General features: G+C 36.1%; 1 protein-coding gene across 2 annotated transcripts in view; it reads right to left on the bottom strand.

Annotated features, from left to right (window-relative positions):
- Nucleotides 1-4,630: 4,630 nt before the first annotated feature.
- The window catches only part of LOC104601565 (TMV resistance protein N-like), a 42,711-nt gene continuing 22,231 nt past the window's right edge, over nucleotides 4,631-25,110 (bottom strand). For both annotated transcript variants that reach the window (XM_010264942.3, XM_088893523.1), the window contains 3 exons: nucleotides 6,755-7,030; nucleotides 5,491-6,675; nucleotides 4,631-5,403 (listed from right to left, as the gene is read on the bottom strand). In XM_010264942.3, coding sequence (XP_010263244.1) covers nucleotides 4,942-5,403; nucleotides 5,491-6,675; nucleotides 6,755-7,030 — 1,923 coding nt within the window. In that variant the 3' untranslated portion in view covers nucleotides 4,631-4,941. The remainder of the gene's footprint in view (nucleotides 5,404-5,490; nucleotides 6,676-6,754; nucleotides 7,031-25,110) is intronic.

The raw sequence follows: 25,110 nt of genomic DNA, 5'->3' as shown, positions 1-25,110 counted from the left end.
CTAATTTTTATTTATTACTAAATTTTGTTAATTTTAAATGGAATACAGGATTTTAAATTTATAATAATTAAGTTTAAAACCAATAATTTTATTAATTTTTTATTTTGTCAACAAATTTGTAGTATAGTTTTATTTTTAAATGAATATCAAAATATAAGATTTGTTTTTTGAAACTAAAATTTTCATGCTTTTTGCTTGTTTTATTTATAGACATGTATTAATTTGTATTACCTTTATTTTAAGTAAAACTTGTAAGAATATTTTATATTAATTCATATTATTTTACCTATAATTTTTATTACATTATTAATTTGTACTAGCTTTTTAATCTATAATTCATATTACTTAATTAATGTTTTTAATTATATAATCATTTTCTAATTTAACTAAATTTGTTAAGTTAATTAATTAATAAAAGTAAGTTCACTAAATAAATGTAACCGATTAAATAACCATGTATAGATGAGGCCACACACAGTTAACTAATAACTAATTAATTAAGCTTAATTAATTAGTTTAATTTATTTAAGATAATGAAGTTCATTAATTAAGGTAATGACTTTTAAGTCAATGAAATAAATTAAGTTAAAACTTATTCCAAGTTAAGTAATTGAAGAACTATTTAATTAATGACTTAATTATGTTATCATTAACTAATTATGTAATTGACTTTGATTAGAATTTTAATTTTCCATAATTTTGTCCAACATTATACTTGTGCATTTTCAGAATTATTGTAATTTTCAAAATATTAAATAATATCCACTATTAAAGGAAAACTAAAAACATTCACTATTTCCAGGAAATATTAAACAATTTAAATAACTGAATATTAATATTAAACCATTGAAATTTCATAATTTTCAATATTTTAAGTGATTTGAACTTCAGAATTTCAGTAATATTTTTAGTGAAAAATCTAAATACTTAAAATAGTCACTAATTATAGAAAATATTAAACATTTTGCATAACTGAATATATTCAATATTTTCTATTAATAAGTAACTAAAAATAATTAAAATTTATTGAGACAAAAATATTAGTGAATGGAAAACATAATTAGTTCCAACATAATAATAATTGAAAATTATTATTTCCAATAAATAAATAAAATTTATTGAAAATTTTAAATTATTTAACAATTACTGAAATCAAACAAATTTAATTAAGTAGTTTATTACAATTATGGTAAACACATTTTTTATTGAATCAATTGAAAATAATTATTTTCAATAGGTAAATAAAAATAATTGAAAATTTTAAATTATTTAAACAATTTCCGACATCAAGCAAATTTAATTAAATAGTTTATTGTAATTATGGTAACAATTTTTAATTGAAACAAATTTTTAGAATAAAACACAATACAGAAAATAAAAAAACATAGTTTAAGTAGTTTGTTTGGGACTAAAATAATTAAACAAAAATCATTTTAAAAATTACTAAATAACACATCAACACAATAAGTAACAGTAAAATGGATTTAACATAACAGCTAACGGTAAAATGGGTAGGATATGTGTGAGACAGAGCAAATATCTGATCCATTTGAATCATTGTTATTACCCGCTATGCATCTACAGTGTTCGCTCGAATGAGCGATCACAGTAGATGCGGCGCAAGTAACATAGTGCGATGCATGGGTTGCTTGATTTCCAGGTGAAGTTAGCACAGAGTGTGACTCTCAGAGTGACTCACCTGGGATGAAGGTTTTTAGTGGAAAAGGTATGATGCTAGGGTTCTCGATTTCAGAGCACAGTGGGGGTGGAGGTTGAACTGCAAGAGGAAGAGATAGGGGTTAAGAAACATTGTTTTAATGATTAGAAGAAGAAGATGAAGATCCCTGTAGTATGGGAAACTTTCTTTGTTGGCAAAGCCTTCCAAGTTCCACCCAATAGAGATCTCCAACAAAGCCACCTACAACCTAAAAACTAGATGGGATCATCTCCATTCTTTATTGTTGTAAAGACCTTTGAACAGGTGAGTGTGAACAGGAGGGATCATCTCCCACCCAAAAACTAGATTTTGAGGATGACGTCTTAGCTCTAGCTAGTTCCATGTCTATTTGCTTCAATATCATAGGGAAGGATGGAGAAACTCCCTTCAACTGAGTAAAGGTTGAAGGCTGTGTTCGAGTTTTAAAATGGACCACAAAAGGGTAACATTGGGTTTAAAAAAAAAAAATCTAGATGACACATGGTATTACATGTGAACAGATTATGATGAAACGTTAACGCAAACGGCATGGGGGGATTTAGTCAATTATTAGAAAACTTGGGGTACTTCAACACAATTTCTAAACAGTAGCAGTAGAGTAAATCAATTTCCTAAAATATAGAGGTATTTTAAGAGATTTATCTTAATAATAAAATTCTAGAATAGGCAAAAATGAGTAGAAATGGGCAGAATGAGAAAATGTTGCTATAAGCCAAACGTTTTTTTCCAAAAAATATTGAATTCTTTTCATGGCAAGGATGGGAATAAATTTTGAAGTTGTTTGGGTATAAATTTCAGTTCTATTTTTTTTTTCTTTCAACTGAAATAATAAAGCAAGTATACATACAATGCTCATTAGTAGATATATAGTGGAAACATACAAAATACACACCAACAAAACACAAATCAACGATGTGGTCCCTCACATCAATAACACAAAATATGAAAAACCAAAAAATTCACAAGAAACAAGAAAAGATTTTGCATTTGGTTGCATAGAGAAAGTATAAAAGAAAATTTAAATAAAGCAATTGTCACATATTTAAAACTAATTGCTGAATTGAGTAGGCAATCGTGCAAATTAAGAGATGAGCTTGGAACTTATAAATAGAAATGAAATTTAAAAATTATAAAATTATAAATAAAATAATGACATGAAAAAGTACTAGCAATTTCATCAAATTGGTAAATTCAATAAAGATTCAACTATGATACAGGAAATACATGATATCGGAAAAACTTATAGCCAATCAACTGGTATCATAAAAGAGGTGACCAACCTGGTGGTATTCATCAAAATTCACATGATGCTTTGATTGGTCAATGCCCTTCCAATACCATGTCTTTCCGGTATCATAGATTTTCCATTCAATAAACATAATATATACTAAGAAAGTCATAAATATAATAAAACATCATATATGTGCCTTATGTTGCCCATTTCCATTCTTCAAAAACAAAACTTTGTGTCGGCCAGCCTAGGTCTCCAAAACAACCTGCATAGATGCTTAACGGAGGATGGCCAGCAGTCAATGTCCGTTGGCATAAGTTTCCATAGTAGTCTGCCAATAAAAATCTATGGCAAAAGTTTATGAATGCCGGCATAGATTTTCTTTAAAGATTGAAGATGCATAAGATGGGGCATGATTATTTTCATGCTACAAGTTACCTCAATTTTTATTCCATGGATTGATTTTTCATTCTAAAACGAATGAAGCCCATGATAAGAATTTTGTAACCAAACGCTCTAATATAATTCATTCTTACTGACTATATAATCTAACCCATTTAACTTATTAAAGATGGCTGGTTTTATTTGGATTTGGTTTTCATTGGTTTGATCAAACTGATATGGACTGCTCCAGCTTCCAAAGAATAAATTTGAAATCCGTTGATTCAGTTTTGTTTTGGCTCGAATGGATTTGATCAATAAATAATTAAAATAAAATTGTTAACAAAAATTAGTAATAATCCATTTATATTCCATATTAAAATAATAAAAAATATAACTAATTGATTTAAAATCCATTTAAACTATATTTAAAAAAATAAAAATTAATACACATTTATGTAACAATATCAAATAAAACAGTTATCTAATAATAGTAAAAAAATTATTTTTATTTTATTAAACAAAACTTAGTAAAAATAAAGATCCATTTAATACAATAAATATTATAAAAATAAAAAGTTAATAAAATTATTAATAAAAGAAACATTTTTTATAAAAATTACTAAAAATGAAAATCAATATAAAAATCTCTTAAACCAATAAAGATTGATAAAAATAAGTTTAAGAAAAATTACTACAATTGGAATTAATTTTGTTCATTTTAAAATTAATTTTTATTAATTTAAGTCATTTAAATGCCATTTAAATAATAATAAAAATCAACACAATTTTATTTAACAATAACTTACAAAAAATAAAATAATGAATAAATTAAAACCTTATAAAATGGATAAAAATTATCCATGAACAATAAAAAGTAGAACTAGTTCTATTAATAAAAGTAAAATGTCATTCACAATTAATGAAATAAATAAAGGTCAGGAAAACTAAAATTATTAGCAAAGGTTTAATAATTATAAGAAAATAAGTGAGTAATGTAGAAAATAAGAAAAATTTGTTAATATTTTATTAATTTCAGGTCAACTAAATTATATTTAAATAATAACAAAAGTCAATACATATATGTCTAACAATAGCATATAAAAAGTAATAATTAATAAAGACGAATTAAAATTATAGTCCACTTAAGTTTCACTTAAAAGCAATATAATTTTAGTAAAACTTTTAAATATTAATAGAAATTAACTTTTTTAAATTAATTATTACTTATAAAATAATTTTAATATAAAATAATCATTTAAATTGATTTTTTCAAGCATTTTAAATTCCACTGAATGTAAAAAAAATAAATAAATAAAATTTATTTGACAATACATAGCACAAAAATAATGCTTGAATTTGACATAGACCGCTTGGCCCAATTTGGAATGTCATAACTCATAAGGTCCCATATACTTCAATCTTGCTTAAGAAAGCCCGTACATTACAGGAGTCCTGACTAGTGAATAGATAAACCTGCATTTTCATAATCAAAATTTCAGAAAACCCAGAAAAAAGGGAGAGAATCATACCCATTACTGTTCTGTCACTGCAATTGATTAAACTCAACCAAGTTATTGCGTTGACTCCCAAGTTGGCAATGCTACAAAATTTAGTCCCTATGAATGACAACAGGATCCGAACAATACTCATCTGCATCATATACCAGATGGACCCCAGACTTCTTCACATGGAATACTTGTACAGCCTCTATTGAAACGTCCACTTCATCCCCAGCTTCCAACCAAAGTCCAGTTTCAGTATGTGTTCTATGGCTCAACCACAAGTGATCTTCAGTAGTAACTGGAATCTCATTGAACTGTGGCACAAGGCTCCATTCAAATCCACTTGTTTTATCAACAATATTAGCGTAAGGAAGAAAAGCAAGTCTAAGCCCATCATCACTCTCTTCATATGCAGCATATACAGCACAAACAATCAGCCCTTGAATCTTACAATCCAAAGAAGCGGGAATCTTAAAGGATGTTGTAGACCCCATACTTTGATGGCTGAACCACTGTGGAACCTCATTTCCAGGAAGGAAGATGTCAAACCTACCACGTTCGTGCAGTCCCTATTACATACAAAAACCTGATGTTTAAGACACAACACAACACACACACACACGGGGGGGGTTGAGATAGGGAGAGAGAGAGAGAACCTGGATAAGAGTCATCCAAAAAGTATTTGTCAAATTGTTGCACCTATCCAAGTGAATGCGTCGTAAATTTCCCAACCTCTCTAAGCCTTGAATTTCAATTAACTTGTCACAATCTCCTAGAAGCAAGCTTGATAAGTTGTAGCAGTTTGACATATTTGGTAACATTTCCAAAGATGTGCAACCATCTGAAAACAATTCTATTAGACTTGAAGGAAGCTCTTCAAGTGATTTAAGTCTCGTGCAATCTTGTAACCAAAGGTATTGAAGCTGAGAAAGTTGACCAATGCCAACAGGTAGACTACAAAAATTGTTATTACGTAGGCTTAACTCTTCCAATAATTCTAAGTTCCCAAGGTTTGATATTCTTTCCAATGATGTACAACCATCTGCATTCAAGCTCTTAAGGTTAGATGGAAGCTCTGGAATTGACTGAAGCCTTGTGCAATTCTGCAGCCGAAGGATTTGGAGCTGAGAAAGGTGACTGATGCTGGCTGGTAGGTTAAAAAAATTGCTTTCACAGAGATCTAACACTTCCAATGATAATAAACTTTTAATATTTGATAGTCTTTCCATTGATGTGCAACCTTTTGCATTCAAGACTTTTAAGCTTGAAGGAAGCTCTGGGAGGGATTCTAGCCTTGTACAATTTTCTAACTGAAGAAGTTGTAACTGAGAAAGGCCGTTGATGGTAGCTGGTAAGCTACAAAAGTTGTTATTTCCTAGATGCAATTCTTGCAATGAGGATAAGTTTCCCAAATCACTAGGTAGTGTGCCATCTAGTAGATTGCAGTTGCTCAGATCAAGCCGTTTTAAGGAGCAAAGACCTGAGAAAGAAGTTGGTGGAATAAGAATGGAACGGTGATTTTTTCTTGGAAATTCCAATGTCAAGAAGAACGAATACCATGGTTTAGATGGCAAGTTGTGAAGTTTTGAGCAGCCAGAGAGAATGAGATTTTCAAGAGATTTCAACTTGCAGATGCTGCTTGGCAAATTGATAAGATTTCTACAATCTTTCAGATTCATGAAAACAAGATTTTCAAGACATCCAATGGAATTATGAACCTCAACCAAACTTGTACAACCTTCGAGGATCAACCTTTCAAGATTGGGAACACCTGTGAAGTCTGGAGTTTTGAGTAAGCGAAGGGAATGACTAAGATTAAGGATTTTCAAGTTCCCAAGCAACTGTACAAAAAAAAGGAAAAATATCAATTTTCCCGAAACACAAAATTGATCGTAAGAGAACATAAATTCCATTGCAAACCTTTATTTCCTTCCAGACTTGTTTGATTCTGCTATGTTGCATGTCAAGCACAACAACGTTCTCCAAATAAAAATTGGTTGGTATAAATTTTAAAGTAAATCCATGCCAACAGAGCCACCTTAGCTCTCTAGAAAAATGTTCATAGCCTCTTGGGAGGTTTACATAATTGAGCTGGAGCAGTCTTAGGTTATGCATCTTCTCAAATACTTCGCCATTTAAACATAATTCTCCCTCTCTAGGCAAATTTAAAATTAATCCTTCAATTGCTCCTGTTCCCTGCAAATATAAATCATAAAATCATAAATTGCTAGTTAACTCACACTGTGACCTATAACACTTGGGATGATCTTTAATATGATAAGGATGCCCTTTGAATTTCTCAATGCAACAACAATAAACAAATGGAGATGTAAAAACCACAGATATCACAAGTAAAAGTAGGCTGCAAATGGTACCTGTTTGTCCAAATTCGAATTCAATTTTTCTCTTCTTTTTTTTTTAGAAAGGTAAAGTATACGTATTAATATCAAAAGTATGGTCCTCTATACCAGTATTTTAAAAGGGGGGATGGTGTTCATAGGGGGAGCTAGGTATAAATACATTGGGAAAAAAATGACCAATTCTGAGGTGGACTGAATCGTAAAAATCCCTATTTTAAAAGGCATGGGAAGCACCCCAAAACACCCTGAGGCATATGTCATAGTTGTTCATAGAGGAATGCGCCTCATGCATGCCTTGGACAAAAAGACAAATAAAAAAAAGAAGGAAAGGAAAGGAAAAGAAAAGAAAGAAGGGAAAGAAAAAGAAAGAAAGAGAAGAACAAAGAGAAAGGAACAAGATGAGATCCTCCTTCCTCTTCTTCCTCCTCCCCCTCCTTTTCTTCTTCCTCCTCATCCCCCTCCTCTTAAGGAGGTTTACACCTCCTTGTGTTTGGGAGGCTTACACTTTATGAGAAGCTGTACAAGTATATGCCAACTAAGGACCCTCTAAATAATCCACCCAAAAAAAAGAAGCAGAGAATATATCATCCTTATATACAGTGATTATAGACAGCCAACTCTTTAACATCTCTATTGCCAGGTGAATCACCCCTGATTCAGAAATTGACTTCTACTCAAATATTCTAATACTTCTTTCATACCGGATGGCCCACACCACCACTACCATCAGACTGTCCCTTTTCCTTGACATACCCACTACTTGCCATTCTTCTAAAAGCTGCCTCACTGACCTGGGAAAGCAATACTGTAAGTTTAGTGCCCTAATAAAGTAGTGCCAAGTGGAGGCACTAAAACAACAATGCAGAAACAGGTGATTTGAGGATGATTCTTCTCTCTTCAGCAACATGTCTTATGTAAGACACTTCTCCCAAGTTACCACCCACATGAAAAACTTCACTTTTGAAGGAGCATCAGTGCCCCATATGGGTTTTTTAGAAAATCCTCACCTTCCCCACAACAATGCCTCGATAGAAGGATTTCACTAAGAACTAAGAACTTCCCTGAGTGTAACCATTTCCAGTATCAAGAATCTTGAACTTGCAGACTTATGTGTTGGTTTTGGAGCATAGCAAGGAGCTCAACCACCGAATACATCTCCCAATCATTGAAGCTCCTTCCAAAGGAGTCAACAGCCACCACACAAGAATCTGCAACCTAAGTGAACTTGTTTTCGGCTACATTAAACAGAGTCAGGTACCTGTCCTTCAGAGCCCTCTCCCCACACCATGGATCCAAGCAGAAAAGCAATCTTCTACCATCTCCTACCTTGAACCATAATTCTCCATAAAATTTGTTGAAAGCCTATATGCCACTCCATACACCACACCCATAAGATATGTGAGAGTTCTCTGCATCCCAACCATTACTTAAGCCATATTTCTCATCTATAATCTTCCTCCATAGACTATTGGGTTCTGTCAAGGATCTCCAAAACCACTACCCAATAAGGTTGTATTAAATGCTTAACCTTCCTGATTCCCAGCTCGCCATGGGAAATTGATTTACAAAACTGATCCTAGTTGACAAGTGATATTTGGCTGAATCATTCCAACCTTTCTATCATGTTCTTCTCAATTTCACCATCAACTTCAGAGAAGATGGTGAAAATAGACATATAATATGCTGGGAGGCTGGCTAGCACACACTCTTCATTAGAGTCACTTTGTCTTCTTTAGATAGATAACAAGTCTTCCAAGCAATCAACTTCGAGTCTATTCATTCAAGAATTGGGATCCAAATGGATTTTGACGTGCTCTTTGCCCCCAAGTGGAAGGCCCAAGTATTTGGTAGGAAGGCTACCCACCTTGCAGCCCAATAGATCAGCCAATTCCTGCACATTGGTGACTTCCCCTACTTCCATCATACTTTTTGTGCCATTGTTGCAAACCTTGCATGAAAATAATGACAAGTAATGGTGACAAGGGATCACCTTGCCTTAAACCTGTAGAGCTCTTGAAGTTGACCTTAGCTACCCCTTGCCAAAATTGAAAAGCTTGGTATGGTATGGTAGCGCATATGGATATACCCTACCCAATCCATTTCTACATTTACTTGTTGAGAGGTACCTATCCAAGGGCATTTTTGCCTAATATTAATCGTTTACTGATGCATTTTTGCCTCCTTCTTCTTCTTCTTCTTCTTCTTCTTCTTCTTTTTGCCTAATATTAATCGTTTACTGATGCATTTTTGCCTCCTCCTTCTTCTTCTTCTTCTTCTTCTTCTTCTTCTTCTTCTCTCTTCTTCTTCTTCTTCTTCTCTCTTTCTTTCTCAACCATCTACAACTCAAGTGAGTAATTAGTATAAGAGCACCCTACAGAAGAAGGTTCAATTGCAGCAATCATGTCTGACTGCTGACATCATCACCACCATATCAGTAGACTGCATGGCCGGCACATCCTTCAGAGCATGGGAACCTTAGGTTCTGGTTAGATATGATTTTAGACACTTTTTGGTGGTGGTTTCATACGTACTAATGAGCTTCATGTTTTTTCTGGAATTTTTGTTAAGAAAATTAAAAGAAGTCAGATCTAATTGTTCAATCAATTTTGTTGCTTAGGCTCCGCTTGGAAAGAGTGCAAATATAAATCTGTTCAGTGCGAATACAATATGCCCACTTCATACACATAAGCTCCATTTGTATCTGCACTGAACATATTTGAATTTGCACTCTTCCCAATGCTTTTTTTTTTTTTTTGCCGATTGGGTTTGCTTCTGTTGGAACTGTATGAAATTTTGGATGTCCCAGGGTTGATCTCACTCAAGAGTTGATTTGAGGTTATAGTGATCATATTTACCAGCAAGCTGTGTTTTTCTCTTTTTCTTCTCTCTCATGTGTTGAAAACTATGTATTAGGGCTGTCGGAGGATAATTTCTGATATGTATCTGATCTGGGTAGAACCAGACCTGTTCACGGGCCGGGCTTCGGGCCCGATTTTACACTGTCTCGGGCTCGGGCTTCGGGCCGGGCTCATTAGAATTTTGACAAAAGCCAAGCCCGAGCCCGGCCCATGAACAGGTCTAGGTAGAACTAGTACATGCTGTTTTGGTGTGAAGGACATTGATTCTAGTGCCTCTTTGTTTTTGGGTGGCTGGGTAGTTGTTTCTCCTATGGAGCAGTGTTTTAAAAGCGAAAGGCACAAAAAAAAAGCACAATGGTCATTTTGTGCCCAAGGAACAAGGCGCAAAAAAAGCACAATAGCCATTTTGTGGCCGAGGCGCAAGGCAAGGCACACACCTTTTTGAAGCAAGGCACAAAATTCAAGAAAAAAAGCAAAAAAAAAGTAAAAAAGTTAAAATAAATTAAGAAAATATTAAAAATAGTATTAATTAAGAAAAATGAACTTTAATTTTAAACTAAATATTTTAAAAAGCCTATTAACTCAGATTAAAATGCACAAAATTAACATGCAAAACATATTCAAAGTGAAAAATGCAAAATAAAATAAAAAATAGCATACAAAACATATTCAAGCATGTTAAACTATTAATTTCTTTATTTCTTCCATTGTTTCAAATAGCTAATGTGATGTTAAACATCTTTAATTCCTAATTCTATGAGCTGCCTTTGTACCAAGCCCTCAAGGAAAGCCCAAACAAGTCCATTCTTTCATTAGAAAGAATGAATAAACAACAGTAGCTAATAGGGGCTCTACTAGGCTTAAAAAATAGCAAAAAAGCGTACTCCTAGGCACACCAGGCATGCGCCTTTTGAAAGTGCTGTAGCTGGCGGCTAGGCAAGACACATACCTTAAAATGTGCCTCGCCTGAGTGCCTAGGCATGCCTTTTAAATCACTTCCATGGATCACAACCCAAATATCCAGATTAGAACTATAAATCTTAATGGTGCCGATTTCCTAGTGGCCTCAATTCACAAAGATGTATGTCAGAGGTTGTGGAAAGATGGGATGCATAACCAAGGCTGAGAAAAAACCTCTTCCAACTGACCCTAATCATGCTTGATGGGAGTAGAACCTTATGATTATAATGTGGCTGGTTGGTTTTATGCAGTCACATATAGCAAGGAACTACATGCTTTTGTCAACAGCTAAGGATATCTTGGATAGGATTTCAGCCACCTATTCGCAAGTTCATAACACCACCAAAATCTATCAATTTCACAAGAAAGCCAATAATCTCAAAGAGGGGGGGGGAGAGTTCAATGTCTTTATATTTTTTGTTCTTTTCTATCATTATGAGGAGGAAATAGATTATCTAGAGGCACTTGAGTTCAGGGATTAATTTCATGGGGTGTAGTACAAGAAGCATATGAAAGCTCAGTGTCTTTGAGTTATTAGCCAGGCTAAACGTTGAATATGACTTTACACAACAACAAATCCTAAGTAATAATTTGGTTACTCCTCTTGTTGCATATTCACTAGTTTAGGGTGAAGAGTCATAGGGCTTCCATGATTCATTAACAAACTATTGAATGCTCAACATGGTTATCTTCACTAAACATAAATAAAGTAACAGTTCCAAAAGGGCTCATGCAGCTGAAGGGGAAGATTTTACGTGTGATTATTGCAAAAGACCAAAACACACAGAGATAGGTATTGGAAGCTACATCTAGAGTTGAAACCAACCAAGATTAAGGGGGACAAAGAAGGATAGTGCTCATGTTGGCACTAGTTCTAAGACACCGGCTAGTACTCCTACATCAATGGGTCCAAATCATAGGGAAACAACAGTAATTGCCAAGGCTAAGATCGAAAAACTTCATTGCCTCCTAACTATGTTGGAAAAAACAGTGATACCAATTGCTCTAAGCAAAGTGGTCCCTCTACTACTTTTGCTAAGTCAAGTAATTCCATTGTTTATCATGCCTAAACACCTACTTCTTAACTAATTCATTCTGGTACTTCTAAGTTTTAAACACATGACATGTATCTGATCTCGTTTCAGTTCTTATCCTTTGTTTTGTAGAATAGATAAAATTCCTTTACCCAACAAATCTTACACTTCATTTCTAGTGTGAGTATTGTTAAGCTGAGTAATAATCTCTCTCTGGACTCCATCTTTCACATTCCCTAGTTGCATACTAATTTGTTGTTTGTTAGTTCCCTTACCAAATTTTTAAATTGTTGTGTAACCTTTTTTTCCTAATAATTGTGTTTTCCAAGACCTAAAAACTAGGAAGATGATTGGAAGTGGCAATAAAATTAATGCAGTTTAGCTTTTGAGCCAGCTTATTGTTTAGCATGCTCTTCCAAATTTCCTTGTGAATAAGAGTCAATTGATTTAAATAAAGTTATGGCACTGTCATGAGGGTCATGTGTCTTTCTAGTCCTTGAAGTTACTGATTCCTAGTCTTTTTCAATCGGTGTCGTTTTCAAGTCATCAATGTGAAACATGCCTGTTTTCAAAACATTGTAGAGAAACTTATTATCAAAGTGATAAAAGAAGTGATTTTCCATTTCTTATTGCGGATGCTTATGTGTGGGGCCCTTATTACCAATATGGGTGGATACAGATATTTCATTTTGTTTATTAATGATTACTGCAAATTTACTTGGTTGTATGTGTTAGACAGTGTATGTCCTTAACTTTAATCAGACTAATGTATTCTGATTTTTATTAATGAAATCAATATCATTATTATTTCATGATTATGTTTGGTATGCTTTTTTGTGTATTACCCCCTAAACCCTTAAACTAGACATTTATGAGACTTATGTTCGTCTGGAATGTTCTTAGTGTGAAGAATCCTGATATTGTATCTTATTACTATGGTCCTTGTTGTACACTATCATGTTATTTATTTCTCTGATTCTCTCTTATTTTCTCTTTTTCCCCACAAGGGCCTTTTCTATACATACTCACCCTATACTTGTTGATCTCTCTTTTACAAACTAAGTGTGTGACATGGTATCAAAGCAGGCTACTCCATAGACTGTCTGCTCCATGTTCACTCATTAACCTCTCAAATCTTATTGATTTCTGGACTCATCGACTGGAGCTAGGGTTGCTCCATTCAACCCTTATCCTGGTTATCTGTCTGAGATTTCAGCAAGGGAGATTTTCGTAGAACTCTTTGAGAAAACATTTGTTTGAAGGGAGACTGTAACTGGTGTGTCGCCTAGACCTGGTTTACCTACTCAGAAAATCTCATCGTAATTGGAAAAGTATGTGGAGTTCTGATCTCTCCTCTCCTGGAAGGCAGTTTCTGGAAATCTGCACATCAGGTTGGTGAATCTGATTTTTCTGCTCAATCATCTATCCTTTTTTCTTGGAACCCTAGTTTTGGTGTTGCCTAGGGTACTCTTACTCCATAAAATACTTAGTTGCATTTCGGTATCAGTTCTAAAGAGTATTTCTTTTCTCTCCAATTCGTCAGTCCTGAAACACTGCTGTCTTGGACTGTTACCACTTAAAACTATCAGGTTGGATCTATTTGGCATTTTCTTTGAAGGATTTTGATTCCTCCATAGCTTGGCATGTCTCCGTGGATTGTACAACTGAGGTGAATGACCATACATATCTGCTGGACCTGATCTCTCTGCTATTTCTCCATATTGTTTGCTTCAGTCTTGCTATCAAGGGTGCCTCTTCTGAGAGATTCTCTTGGTTTATTGCTGGGATATTGATTTCAGCAGCTGCACAATCTCTGGATTAAGTGTAGAGATTAAGCAACCTTGAATCTAATTATCAGGGTTGTTACTTCACATTTTAGATTATATATTTCTTGATTAAAATGGCTGAAAAGGTGGACATTATTCTGGTGAAGTTTGATGGAACTAACTATAGCATGTGGAAGTTCCATTTTGACTTCTTTGTTCAAGGAAAAGGGCTTGAAGGATACTTAAATGGGGCTGTCAATAAACTTGATAAATCAGACACCAAGGCATTTACACAATGGAAACTTGAAAATGGAAAAATTGTCTCCTGAATTCTCAGCTCTATTGTTTCTCACATTGCTATTCCTATGAGAATGCGAAAAGCCTATGAAATGTATTCTTATCTGAAGAAGGTCTATCATCAGTCCAATATGTTAAGACAGTACCAAATTGAGTCCGAAATATTTATGCTAGGGAGATAAAAAGATACAGGAATATTATGCAGGCTTTCTTGACTTGTGGGCAAAATATGAATTAGTTCACATTTGACCATTTGATTCGGCAAAGTGCGTTAAGTATCTATAGAAGCACTTTGAGAAGAGGAAGGTGAATCATTTCCTCATGAGAATGAAACCTGAATATGAAATTATTTGATCCAATATTCTGAGTAGGGGTACACTACTAGATTTAGATTCTGTGATGGGAGAATTGCTAAGAGAGGAGACTAGACTTACTGTTGCAAATCTAGAAGGGAAGAAACTTGGATCTAGGGCTGAAACAGTTTTTATTGCACAAGGGAGTAAGAAATTGAGTGGAAAGGATATGTCTAAAACACAATGTTATGAATGCAACGGTTTTGGACATATTGCTTCGCACTTCAAGAAGAAGAATGTTCGCACATACTGTAAACAGCATGGTCATATCATTCCAGATTGTCCTGTTCGCCCCTCCAAAGGTAGTATGAATAAGAATCAGCCATGGGCTTACCAGGTATTTGAAGGACAAACGACTGATGTTCCCAGTGTCAAAGGTGAATCTTTTGCTCCCATGAACAAGGAAGAGATACAAGAACTGATATCCTCTACTATCTCATCTACATTTTCTGCTATTGGGTTATCTAGTCTGGTTATTGTTCCTCTTCCTCTTATGTTTGGATAATTGATTGTAGGGCTACCAATCATATGATTGATGCCTACCCTAAACCATCAAATAAATCTTCAAAGACCCATTATAAGCATATTCTTACTGCCAATGGTGAGAAACTAAAATATCATTGGGAGTAATGATTTGTGTTTGAAGCTCTCACCCTCGGCTTCCCCTTCCCTTACCAAAACCTTCTTTATTTCCAAACTTACCACTAACCTTATTTCAGTTGGTCAATTGGTTGATGAAGGTCACATTCTAACCTTTTCTTCTAATGGTTGTTTGATCTAGGACTGGTGCATTGGGAAGGTGAAAGGGAAGGGGCATAGATTGAGTCACTTGTTTGCACTAGAATTCGAGGGATCTCAATCAATATAATCATCTGCTTATTTTAGTACTTTTTCATTGAATTCTGGTTTGGGTCAAAGAAATAACATTTGGGATTTATGGCATAAATGTTCAAGTCACCCAAATCCTAGAAAACATAAATTTTTGTTTCATTGGTTTCATTAGAAATAAAATTCCCTCCTTGCAAACTTTTGATACATCTTGTGTTACTTGTTGTTTGAGTAAGAGTCATACATTGCTATTTCCTCACAAAGCTGAACATGCTACTTCACCATTTGAAATTATACATAGTGATGTATGGACTTCCTCTGTTATTTCACAATTGATGACTGCACAAGGTACACTTAGATCTACTTCCTCAAACACAATTCAGAAGTTTTTTCCAACCTTTCAGTTATTTCATGCTATGGTCCAAGTTCAGTTTTAATCCAATGTTCATATCCCACACTCAGACTCAAGGGGAGAATACACTGATGGTGAATTTCTGATTTACATAAGAAATCTTGGAATACAAATTCAACAAAGTTATCCAAACACTCCTTAGCAAAATGGTGTGGCAAAACACAAGAATGAGCACATCCTCAGTGTTGTGAGAACTCTTCTTCAAAAGTCACATGCACCATCTTCATTTTGGGTGGGGGCAGCTAATACGACTGTGGATCTAATTAATTGTGTTCCTTCATCTGTTCTGGCTAACTTGTCTCCTCATCAAAATTGTTTCGTCATCCTCCCAATCTCTCCAACATTCATGTTTTTGGAGCTTATATTTTGTACATCTTCCCTCTTGGGAACGTTCTAAACTCTTAGCCACAAAGGATTTCTTTGCTATGATCCTTCTACCCACCGCATCTGTATTTCTCGGAATGTCATTTTTCTTGAGCATATTTCCTTTTTTTCAAGAGAAGCCAAGTTATTAACAACCTTTGTTTCTATTTTGTACGACTTTGATTGACAGGATGTTTCATCTTCAACAATTGTGAAGGATCTTCTCATCTTCTATCACAAGCGAGTTTGTGATCCAACACCTATGCCTACAACCCTCCTTCATCCCAGTTCAGATCCTCAACCTACCACCGATAACCCTGTAAGTGATACCTCTATTTTAGATTCTTCTATTGTTCCATTTGTTCCTTTGCGATGTTCTAGCCGTGTTTCTAGACCCCCTAACGCTATGGTTTCCCTTCAAACCATAGTTCCTTTTCTGTTGTCTTGTCTTCCACTTATAGTATTCCTCATTCTTAATAGCAGGCCATTAGCAATCCCCACTGGAGAGATGCCATGGATGCAGAGATTCAAGCCTTGCATAAGAATGACACTTGGGACCTTATCCCAACTCCTTCTGATGGTTCTCTTATTGGGAGCAAGTGGGTTTATTCTATCAAGTTGAAATCTGCTGGCTCCTTAGATTGATAAAAGCCCGTCTTGTGGCTTAGGGTTATACACAAGTATGGCATTGATTATGAGGAGACATTTGCTTATCACTACAACTCGTGTTCTTTTAGCCCTTTTTGTTGTGCACTCTTGGTCTACCTATCAATTAGATGTGAAAAATGCCTTTCCACATGGGAATTTAAAGAAAAAAGTATACATGAAATCCCTTCGAGGTACTATAGTGATCCATCTCTTCTTTGTCGCTTGAAGAAATCTCTCTATGGGCTAAAGAAGGCCCATCGGGAATGGTTTGAGAAATTCAGTGATGTTGTGGATGTGGGTATATCAGAGTGATTCTAATCATTCTCTCATTGTTCGAAAATGGCCTCAGAGTAGTACAATTCTCTCTTATATGTGGATGACATGTTGTTGACTCTAGAGATGATATGGAAGGAATTCATGACCTTAAGTCTCTCCTTCACAAATCCTTTCACATGAAGGACATGGGCCTATTTCTTAGGACTTGAAGTCCAAAGAAATCATTGGGGATATTTCATTTGCCAACACAAATATGTTTTGGATCTTGTCAAGTTGGATGGCCTTACTAATAATAAGCATGTTGATACTCCCTTGGAGTTGAATGTTAAATTGTCCAAGTTGTTAGTCAATTTGTCTCTACTCCTCACCAACCCCATCTAACTGCTGTACATCGGATTATCCACTATGTTCTTGGCACTTTATCGCCAGGACTATTCTTCTCCACATCCTCTCCTATCCATTTGAGGGCCTATGCTAATGCTAATTGGGTAGGTTGTCTTGACACTCGTCACTCCACTACGGGTGGTGTCTTTTCATGGGTGATTCTCTTATCTCGTAGAAATGCAATAAACAATAAATTATCTCCAAGTCCTCCACAAAAGCTAAATACAGGGCAATGTTGTCAGTGTGCAGTGAAATTGTTTAGCTTAAATCGCTACTTAAAGACCTTGGTCATCCTATCTCTACACCTATCCATTTGTATACAAACAACACCGGTGTTATAAAGATTGCTTCTAACCCTATCTTTCATGCAAACATCCGGGCAAACCGATGCTAATGTACTCACATCAATTTGAGGGGTGTGTGAAGAATCTTGATGTTGTCACTATAGTCCTTGTTGTACATTATCATGTTATTTCTTCCTATCTTATTTTCTCTTCTTTGCCCCACAAGGGCCTTTTCTGAATCTCTAGGCCTAAATTTGTTGAGCTCTCCTATACCAAGTGTGTGACACTTAGCCATTGAATATACTTGGACAATTATACTAACAAATTGACATTGATGTACTGTCGAATTGGTGGAGTAGCTAGTTTCAGTTGCTAGGGTTCGACCCACAGTATGGTCAGTGGGTATTTACCAGAAACACTAAACAATAACCAATTTCTTGTTATGTCAAAAACCTTAGAGACATATGAGCAAAATTGAAAAGTTACATTAACCCCGGACTGGATGATGATATTGCACATGTTGGACAGGGTTGCTTTTAATGTGCCAACTAGTAAGATTCTCTACGGGTCAAATACATGGGTATATTGGAGTAGTTTGAAATATCACTTGAGTGGGTGATCATTGTGATAGGATCAGCCACTTTTTAGAAAAGAGAATATTCAGGTTTACACTCTCTCTAATGGAAACCTTAAACTATAGGCAATGGATTTCAATGTGCTTTAAAATCAATTTGCAAAATGTATTTATATTCATAATAAATTATTTCATAAAAAATATTTGTAAAAGGTCATATTCCCGGGATCCATTAAAATAGAGGGTATGACACTACATTTAGCAGTCAAGTCTGGTAGAGGGTGTGACACTACATTTGGGGTTAAAATTTGATGGGCTTGTTTTCTTATATTAATTTGTTGCCTTTGGGCTTCATATGATAGCTAAAACCAGAGACCACTTATACTTAAGTGTTGGGCCCATACTAAGCCCAATTATTTGCATTTGGCACCCAACTTTTTCCTCTCTCTCTCTCTCTTCATGCAACAAACCGATATTGTCGATCCAAAAGATACTACTCTCTTTCAATTTTCAATTGATCTCCCATGTTTATACATTTTTTCAGAAATATTGGATGCATTTCTTTTAGAAAATATTCTTATGCCTTGTGGGTTAGGGAGCAACTACAACAACTCTTGCTATAAGTCTAGAGCCCAACAACATTATCAAATTGTTGAGAATGTGTATTTGGCTTTAGGGGTATTGTTGTCTTTTCCTTTTTTTGTATTTGGGCGCCCTTATAGGGACATGGATGTAATTTCAGATTTATCATATAATAAACATTCTAGGTGTGAACAGTAACACCCAAGTTCTCTCCCATAACTCTTCTTCTTCCTCTTCTCTTCTTCTTCTCTTCTTCTTTCTTCCTTCCCTCTTCCTACACTCGACAACTTGGTATCAAAACGGGAAGAAGCCTCAGACTAGATCCTCTACCAACTCCCGAACTCACAAAGACCTACTAACGTCAAACCGCTACCAGATGACGTCAGCAGTCCGTACAGGAACTGGCGGCAACCCTTGAATCTGATATACTCTAGTTCACCCTGATTTTAGGGTTATTGTGGTATGGTTCTTATCTTCATCTGATGTGTTTATGAGTTTTCCCAGATTTTACAATAAAAAATTATAGAAAAATACTGGTTCGATGTTTGGACTTTTTCTTCCTTGTCTGAGTTTGACACATGCTTGAAACTTGTTGGTTTTGGTTTATTTGGCATTGCTAAAGGTATGGGAAGTGGTTTCACATCCTTATAACCTTTGATCTTTCTACAGGTCTTTTTTCTTCCCAATATTGCCGTCGGTTCAGTTTTGGGCCTCCCATTGGATTCCAGCCGAGTGTTTCCCATCTTTTGTGGGTCAAGTGTGTGTTGGTTGGTGGTTGTAGTGTTGTAGAACTGTTAAAAGGCCTATCCAACTCAAATGGATGTGCCTAAGGAGTTACAAACCTCTTCTGAAGTGCTGTCGGGTAATGTCGATGTCTCCAGTGGTAACGATAACCACTGTAAAACTTGATGGAACCAACTTCCTAGAGTGGTCTCAATCAGCCAAGCTTACTATCGGAGGTAAGGGTAAGCTGGGATTTATTACTAGTAGGGAGGAGAAGCCAAAAGCTAATGACCCCAAACTTGCTAGATGGGAACAGGATAATTCCTTGGTTATGTCATAGCTGGTGTGTTCAATGCAGCCACATATTGCCTGCAATTATATGTTCCTCTCCACTGCCAAGAATATTTGGGATCGTGTTACAGCCACGTACTCTCAAAAAAAAAATACAGCCCGAGTCTATCAACTCTGAAGAGAAGCCTATAATATACGTCAGGGGGAGAGGACTATAGCCATGTACTTTCCATCTTTGTAGTCTCTATGGGAAGAAATAGATCATTTGGAAAACTTCCAATGGAAGAACCCTGAGGATGGTGAACAGTATCGGAAGTATGTTGAGAAGAATCGAGTGTTTGACTTCTTGGCTGGATTGAATGGTGAGTATGATTTTACCTGACAACACATCTTGAGTGCAGATATTGTTTCCCTTGTTACTGCATACTCCTTAGTGCAGGGAGAGGAGAGGAGAAGGGTTGCTATGATGCAGACCTCAGTGATGGATCATTCTGCCTACATGTCTTCAAGGTTCAAGTCGAGTACAAACAAACAGGGTACTAATGAAAAGCATGAAGATGTGGTCTGTGATTATTGCAAAAGGTCGAGACATACGAAGGATAGGTGTTGGAAATTGAATCCACATTTGAAGCCTGACAAGTTTAAAACCGAAAAGAAGGGCAATGCTCATCTTGCTACTGTTGGAGCTGATTGCCCTCCTAATGTATAGGCTCTCACACATGATTCCTCTGATGTGATGGAGAAGCTTAGGATTCTGTTGACTCAGCTTGAGAAGTCTGGGCTCTCTGACTCTACTAATTCTAGTAATCCTTCCAGTGCTTTTGCAAAATCAGGTACTGCACTTACTTGTCAATCTTCTCCTACTAGCTCCTGGATTGTGGACTCTAGAGATAGTGCACATATGACTGGTATGTCTTCCCACTTCACCTCTTATAAGTTGGCTCCAGGGGAAGGAAAAATCACTGTAGCTGATGGATCTCAGACCCCTATCTCTGGTCTGGAGGAGGTTAAGCTTACTTGTGATCTTTCCCTGAGCTCTGTCCTTCATGTCCTCCACTTGTACAAGAATTTTTTATCTGTTAGCACTCTTACCAAATCTCATAATTGTTCAGTGACCTTTTTCCCTTCTCATTGTGTTTTTTAGGACCTAAGAACAGGAAGGACGATTGGAACTGGGCATGAAGCTGATGGAGTTTACCTTTTTGTTCAAACCTCTGAGCAAGGATTACTGTGCTAGATTGAATCATGTCATGATGAAAATTTTAGTTTTTTGAAGTTGTGGCATTGTCACCGCGGTAATGTGTCTTTTAAGTCCATTAAATTTTTGTTTCCAAACTTATGTCAGTCTAAGTCTAGTTTGGGTATGCAATGTGAAGTTTGTCATCTCTCAAAACAATGTAGAACTATATATCCTGCAAGTAATAGGAGTGATGTTGCTTTCAACTTGATACACATTAATGTTTGGGGCCCATACTCTATTCCATGTATGGGCAGCTATAATTATTTTATATTGTTCATTGATGATTACTCTAGATATACTTGGCTTTACTTGATGAAGAGTAGAGATGAGGTCCATTCCATTGTTCAAAACTACTTCAAGATGGTGGAAACACAATTTGAAAGGAAAATCAAGATAATACGGTCTGACAATGCGAAGGAGTATTTTGAAAAGCATCTACAATTATTCCTTGAAGGAAAGGGAGCAATTCATCAAAATTCATGCTCTCATACTCCGCAACAGAATTTGGTGTAGCAGAGATAAAAAACAAACATGTTGTCGAGGTGGCAAGAGGCCTTCTCTTCCAGATGAATGTACCAACTCGATTCTGGGGAGATGCAATTGAAGCAGCAGTGTATCTCATTAATAGACTTCCTTCACGATCCCTTTCTCTTCAATCACCTCATCAACTTTTGTTTCCTAAGGATCCTATTTTCAATTTGCCTCTCAGAGTCTTTGGTTGTAGCTGCTTTGTTCATGACATGAGTCCTCGCCAGAAACTTGACCCTAAATCTGTCAAATGCATATTTCTAGGCTATTCTCCAGTCCAAAAGGAGTACAAGTGCTTTGATCCCCATACTGGATAAAGGTACGTATCTAAGGATGTTACATTCCTTGAGTCTACTCCATATTTTCAGTCCACTCATCCTTCCCTTCAGGGGGAGAGTGTTTGTGAAGATCGGACTCCTTTTTGTTTTCTTGTTCCTAGCTCTATGAGCATTCCTAGTTTGTCTTCCCCTTGTAGTAACAGTATTCCTGTTCCTCCTCCTCCTCCTCTCCAGCGATCCTGGCAATAGTAGTTTATAAGGCATAAAAGGAAGGATACTCCTGAGGCTGAATGTCCACAACAATCGAATCACCCGATTCCAGGTAACACTGAAAGCAACCCTGAACTTCCTTCTCCTATTATTATTGAGCCCGATGTCTCACAATCTGACCTTGACCTTCCCATTGCATTTAGAAAAGGAAAAAAGGAAATGCACCACCTACCCCATCACTAATTATGTTTCTTATGATGCTCTTTCACCCTCCTATCATGCCTATGTTACTACTATCTCCTCTGTTTCTGTTCCTCGTAATGTTTTAGATGCAGTTCAATCACCTCAGTGGAAGGATGCTATGAACCAAGAGATAAAGGCTCTCTTAAAAAACCATACATGGGAGCTTGTTCCTCTTCCTGAAGGCAAAGTTCCAATGGGCTACAAGTGGGTATTTACCATTAAACATCGGGCTGATGGATCAATTGAAAGATACAAAGCTAGGTTGGTGGCAAAAGGATACACCCAAACATATGGGATTGACTATCAAGAGAGCTTTGCTCCTGTAGCCAAAATGAACTCTATCTGAGTTATTATGTCTCTTGTTGCTCATTATTCATGGCCTCTAAATCAGATGGATGTGAAGAATGCCTTCCTAAAAGGAGATCTTCAGGAGGAGGTATACATGGATTTACCACCAGGGGTAATCTTACCCAATAGTGAGGGGAAGGTTTGTCGTTTAAGAAAATCTCTTTATGGGCTTAAATAGTCCCCTAGAGCTTGGTTTGATAGATTCAAAAAGGCTATTCTCAAAATTGGGTTTACACAAAATCACAAGCGGACCATACTTTGTTTATACGAAGGGTTAATGGACTACTCACCTTGTTGATAGTGCATGTGGATGATATTGTTGTCACTGGAGATGATCACTCTAGGATAAACCAACGAAAGTCATTCCTTACTTCTGAATTTGAAATCAAAGATCTTGGGAATCTCAAATACTTTCTTGGAATCGAAGTGGCAGGGTCAAAGGGAGGGATATTCATTTCACAGAGGAAGTATGTCGTTGATCTCCTTCATGAGGTTGGGAAACTAGGGTGTAAGCCAGTTGAAACTTTTATTGACTCCAATCATAAACTAAGTGTTGATGATGGAGATATTCTTCTAGACAAGGGTGTCTACTAGAGGCTTGTTGGTCGGCTTCTTTACCTATGCCTGACTCGACCTAATATATCCTATATTGTTAACATGGCGAGTCAGTATATGCACAGACCTAGAACTTCACATATGCAGGCTATCAACAGGATTCTTGCCTACCTAAAGGGGTGTCCAGGTAAAGGAATGCTATACTCTAACCAGGGACATCTCAAGGTTAAGGCTTACACTGATGTTGATTGGGCAAGTTCTATAGATGATAGAAGATCTAACCAGGGACATCTCAAGGTTAAGGCTTACACTGATGTTGATTGGGCAAGTTCTATAGATGATAGAAGATCCACCTCCAGTTACTGCACCTTGGTAGGAGGTAATGTTGTGTCTTGGAAAAGCAAAAAACAATCTGTTGTTGCCCGATCTAGTACTGAAGCTGAATACAGAGCTATGGCTCATGGTGTATTGGAGTTGCTATGGTTGAAGTCTTTGCTATCATAAATTAGGATCAAAGCTGAAACCCCAATGATGCTACACTATGATAATCAAACTGCCATAAACATTGCTCATAACCCTGTTCAACATGACCGCATAAAGCATATTGAAGTTGACAGACACTTCATTAGAGAAAAGATAGCTAATGGAGAGAAATGTGTGCCTTTTGTTAGGTTAGAGAACCAACTTGCTGATTGCCTCATTAAGGGTCTCAACAAGCCAAAACTTGATAGAAACTTGAGCAAGTTGGGCATGATAGATATCTATGCTCAGCTTGAGGGGGAGTGTTGAGAATATGTATTTGTCTTTAGGGGTATTGTTGTCTTTTCCTTTTCTTTTGTATTTGGGCGCCCTTATAGGGACATGGATGTAATTTCAGATCTATCATATAATAGATATTCTGGGTGTGAACAGTAACACCCGAGTTGGTAAAATAATGTTGTGCTAGCTTTGAGGGTAGAGGTCAGCTTTGAGGCTTTGTGGAAAACATCTCCTCATCAATGAATAGAGGCTTTGGAAGGAGGCTTTGTGGAGAAAGCAAAATGGAGGTCAGCTTTGAGGGTAGAGGCCAAAGATTTTCTCTTTGAAGAAATACGGATCAAAGGAAGAATGGGACTGAAAATAAGAGAACAGGGCTACGGTTCTTGTGGAAGGCTCAGACATGATTGTCTGGGTGAAGGAATATGTCTTTGATGCAGCAACTAAAGGGAAACAGATATAATGGAAAGAAAAATCCTTAGAGTCAGGTAGGAGGTATGTGATGGGGAATGCAAAGGGTGCATTCATATCTCTCACAGAATATTTTTCTAAAAGAAAGAAGCAGATGGTTTGCTTCCCTCAAGGGAAGAATGACAAAGGATGGATAAAGATAGCTGGGATACTAACAAAATTCCTAAATAGAAGGGAATTGGAAAAAAAAGAACTATCGGAAATTGATGAAAGGGAACTAAGACCAGAAACTAGAAGACAGATCATGCATAAGGAAGAGGTACCAGAAAAGAAATTTTTAACCATGGCAAACAGTAGGTGGGATCCTTCTTGGATAGCAGATGGAACAGCAGGAAAATGGGAAAGAACACTAGTGGCTGAAGCTGGAGGATTGGTGACAGATTGGTGGAAAGTTGCAGAACTACTGAAGCTCAAACTGGAGCTAAGAAGCACCTTCATCTTAACTCCGTTTGATTCTGCTAAGGCAGTATTGGAGCCTCTCGAAAACCAGGTAAATGTTAGAGCATGTTGTATCCAAGATGTTCTGGGGACCTTTTCAGTCTATAAATGGTCTTTTTCTTCAAATTCGAAAGTGTTCTTAATGGAAGATAATGTTACTGTCTGAGTGGTTGGGCTGCCATTCCATCTCTGGAATCAAGAAACTGCAAACTCAAT

The sequence above is a fragment of the Nelumbo nucifera genome, chromosome 8, assembly GCF_055504915.1.
Source record: "Nelumbo nucifera cultivar China Antique chromosome 8, China Antique-T2T, whole genome shotgun sequence".
NCBI lineage: Eukaryota > Viridiplantae > Streptophyta > Magnoliopsida > Proteales > Nelumbonaceae > Nelumbo > Nelumbo nucifera.
Note: the sequence above shows the minus strand (reverse complement) of the source record. Positions and strands in the feature narration are given on the sequence as shown.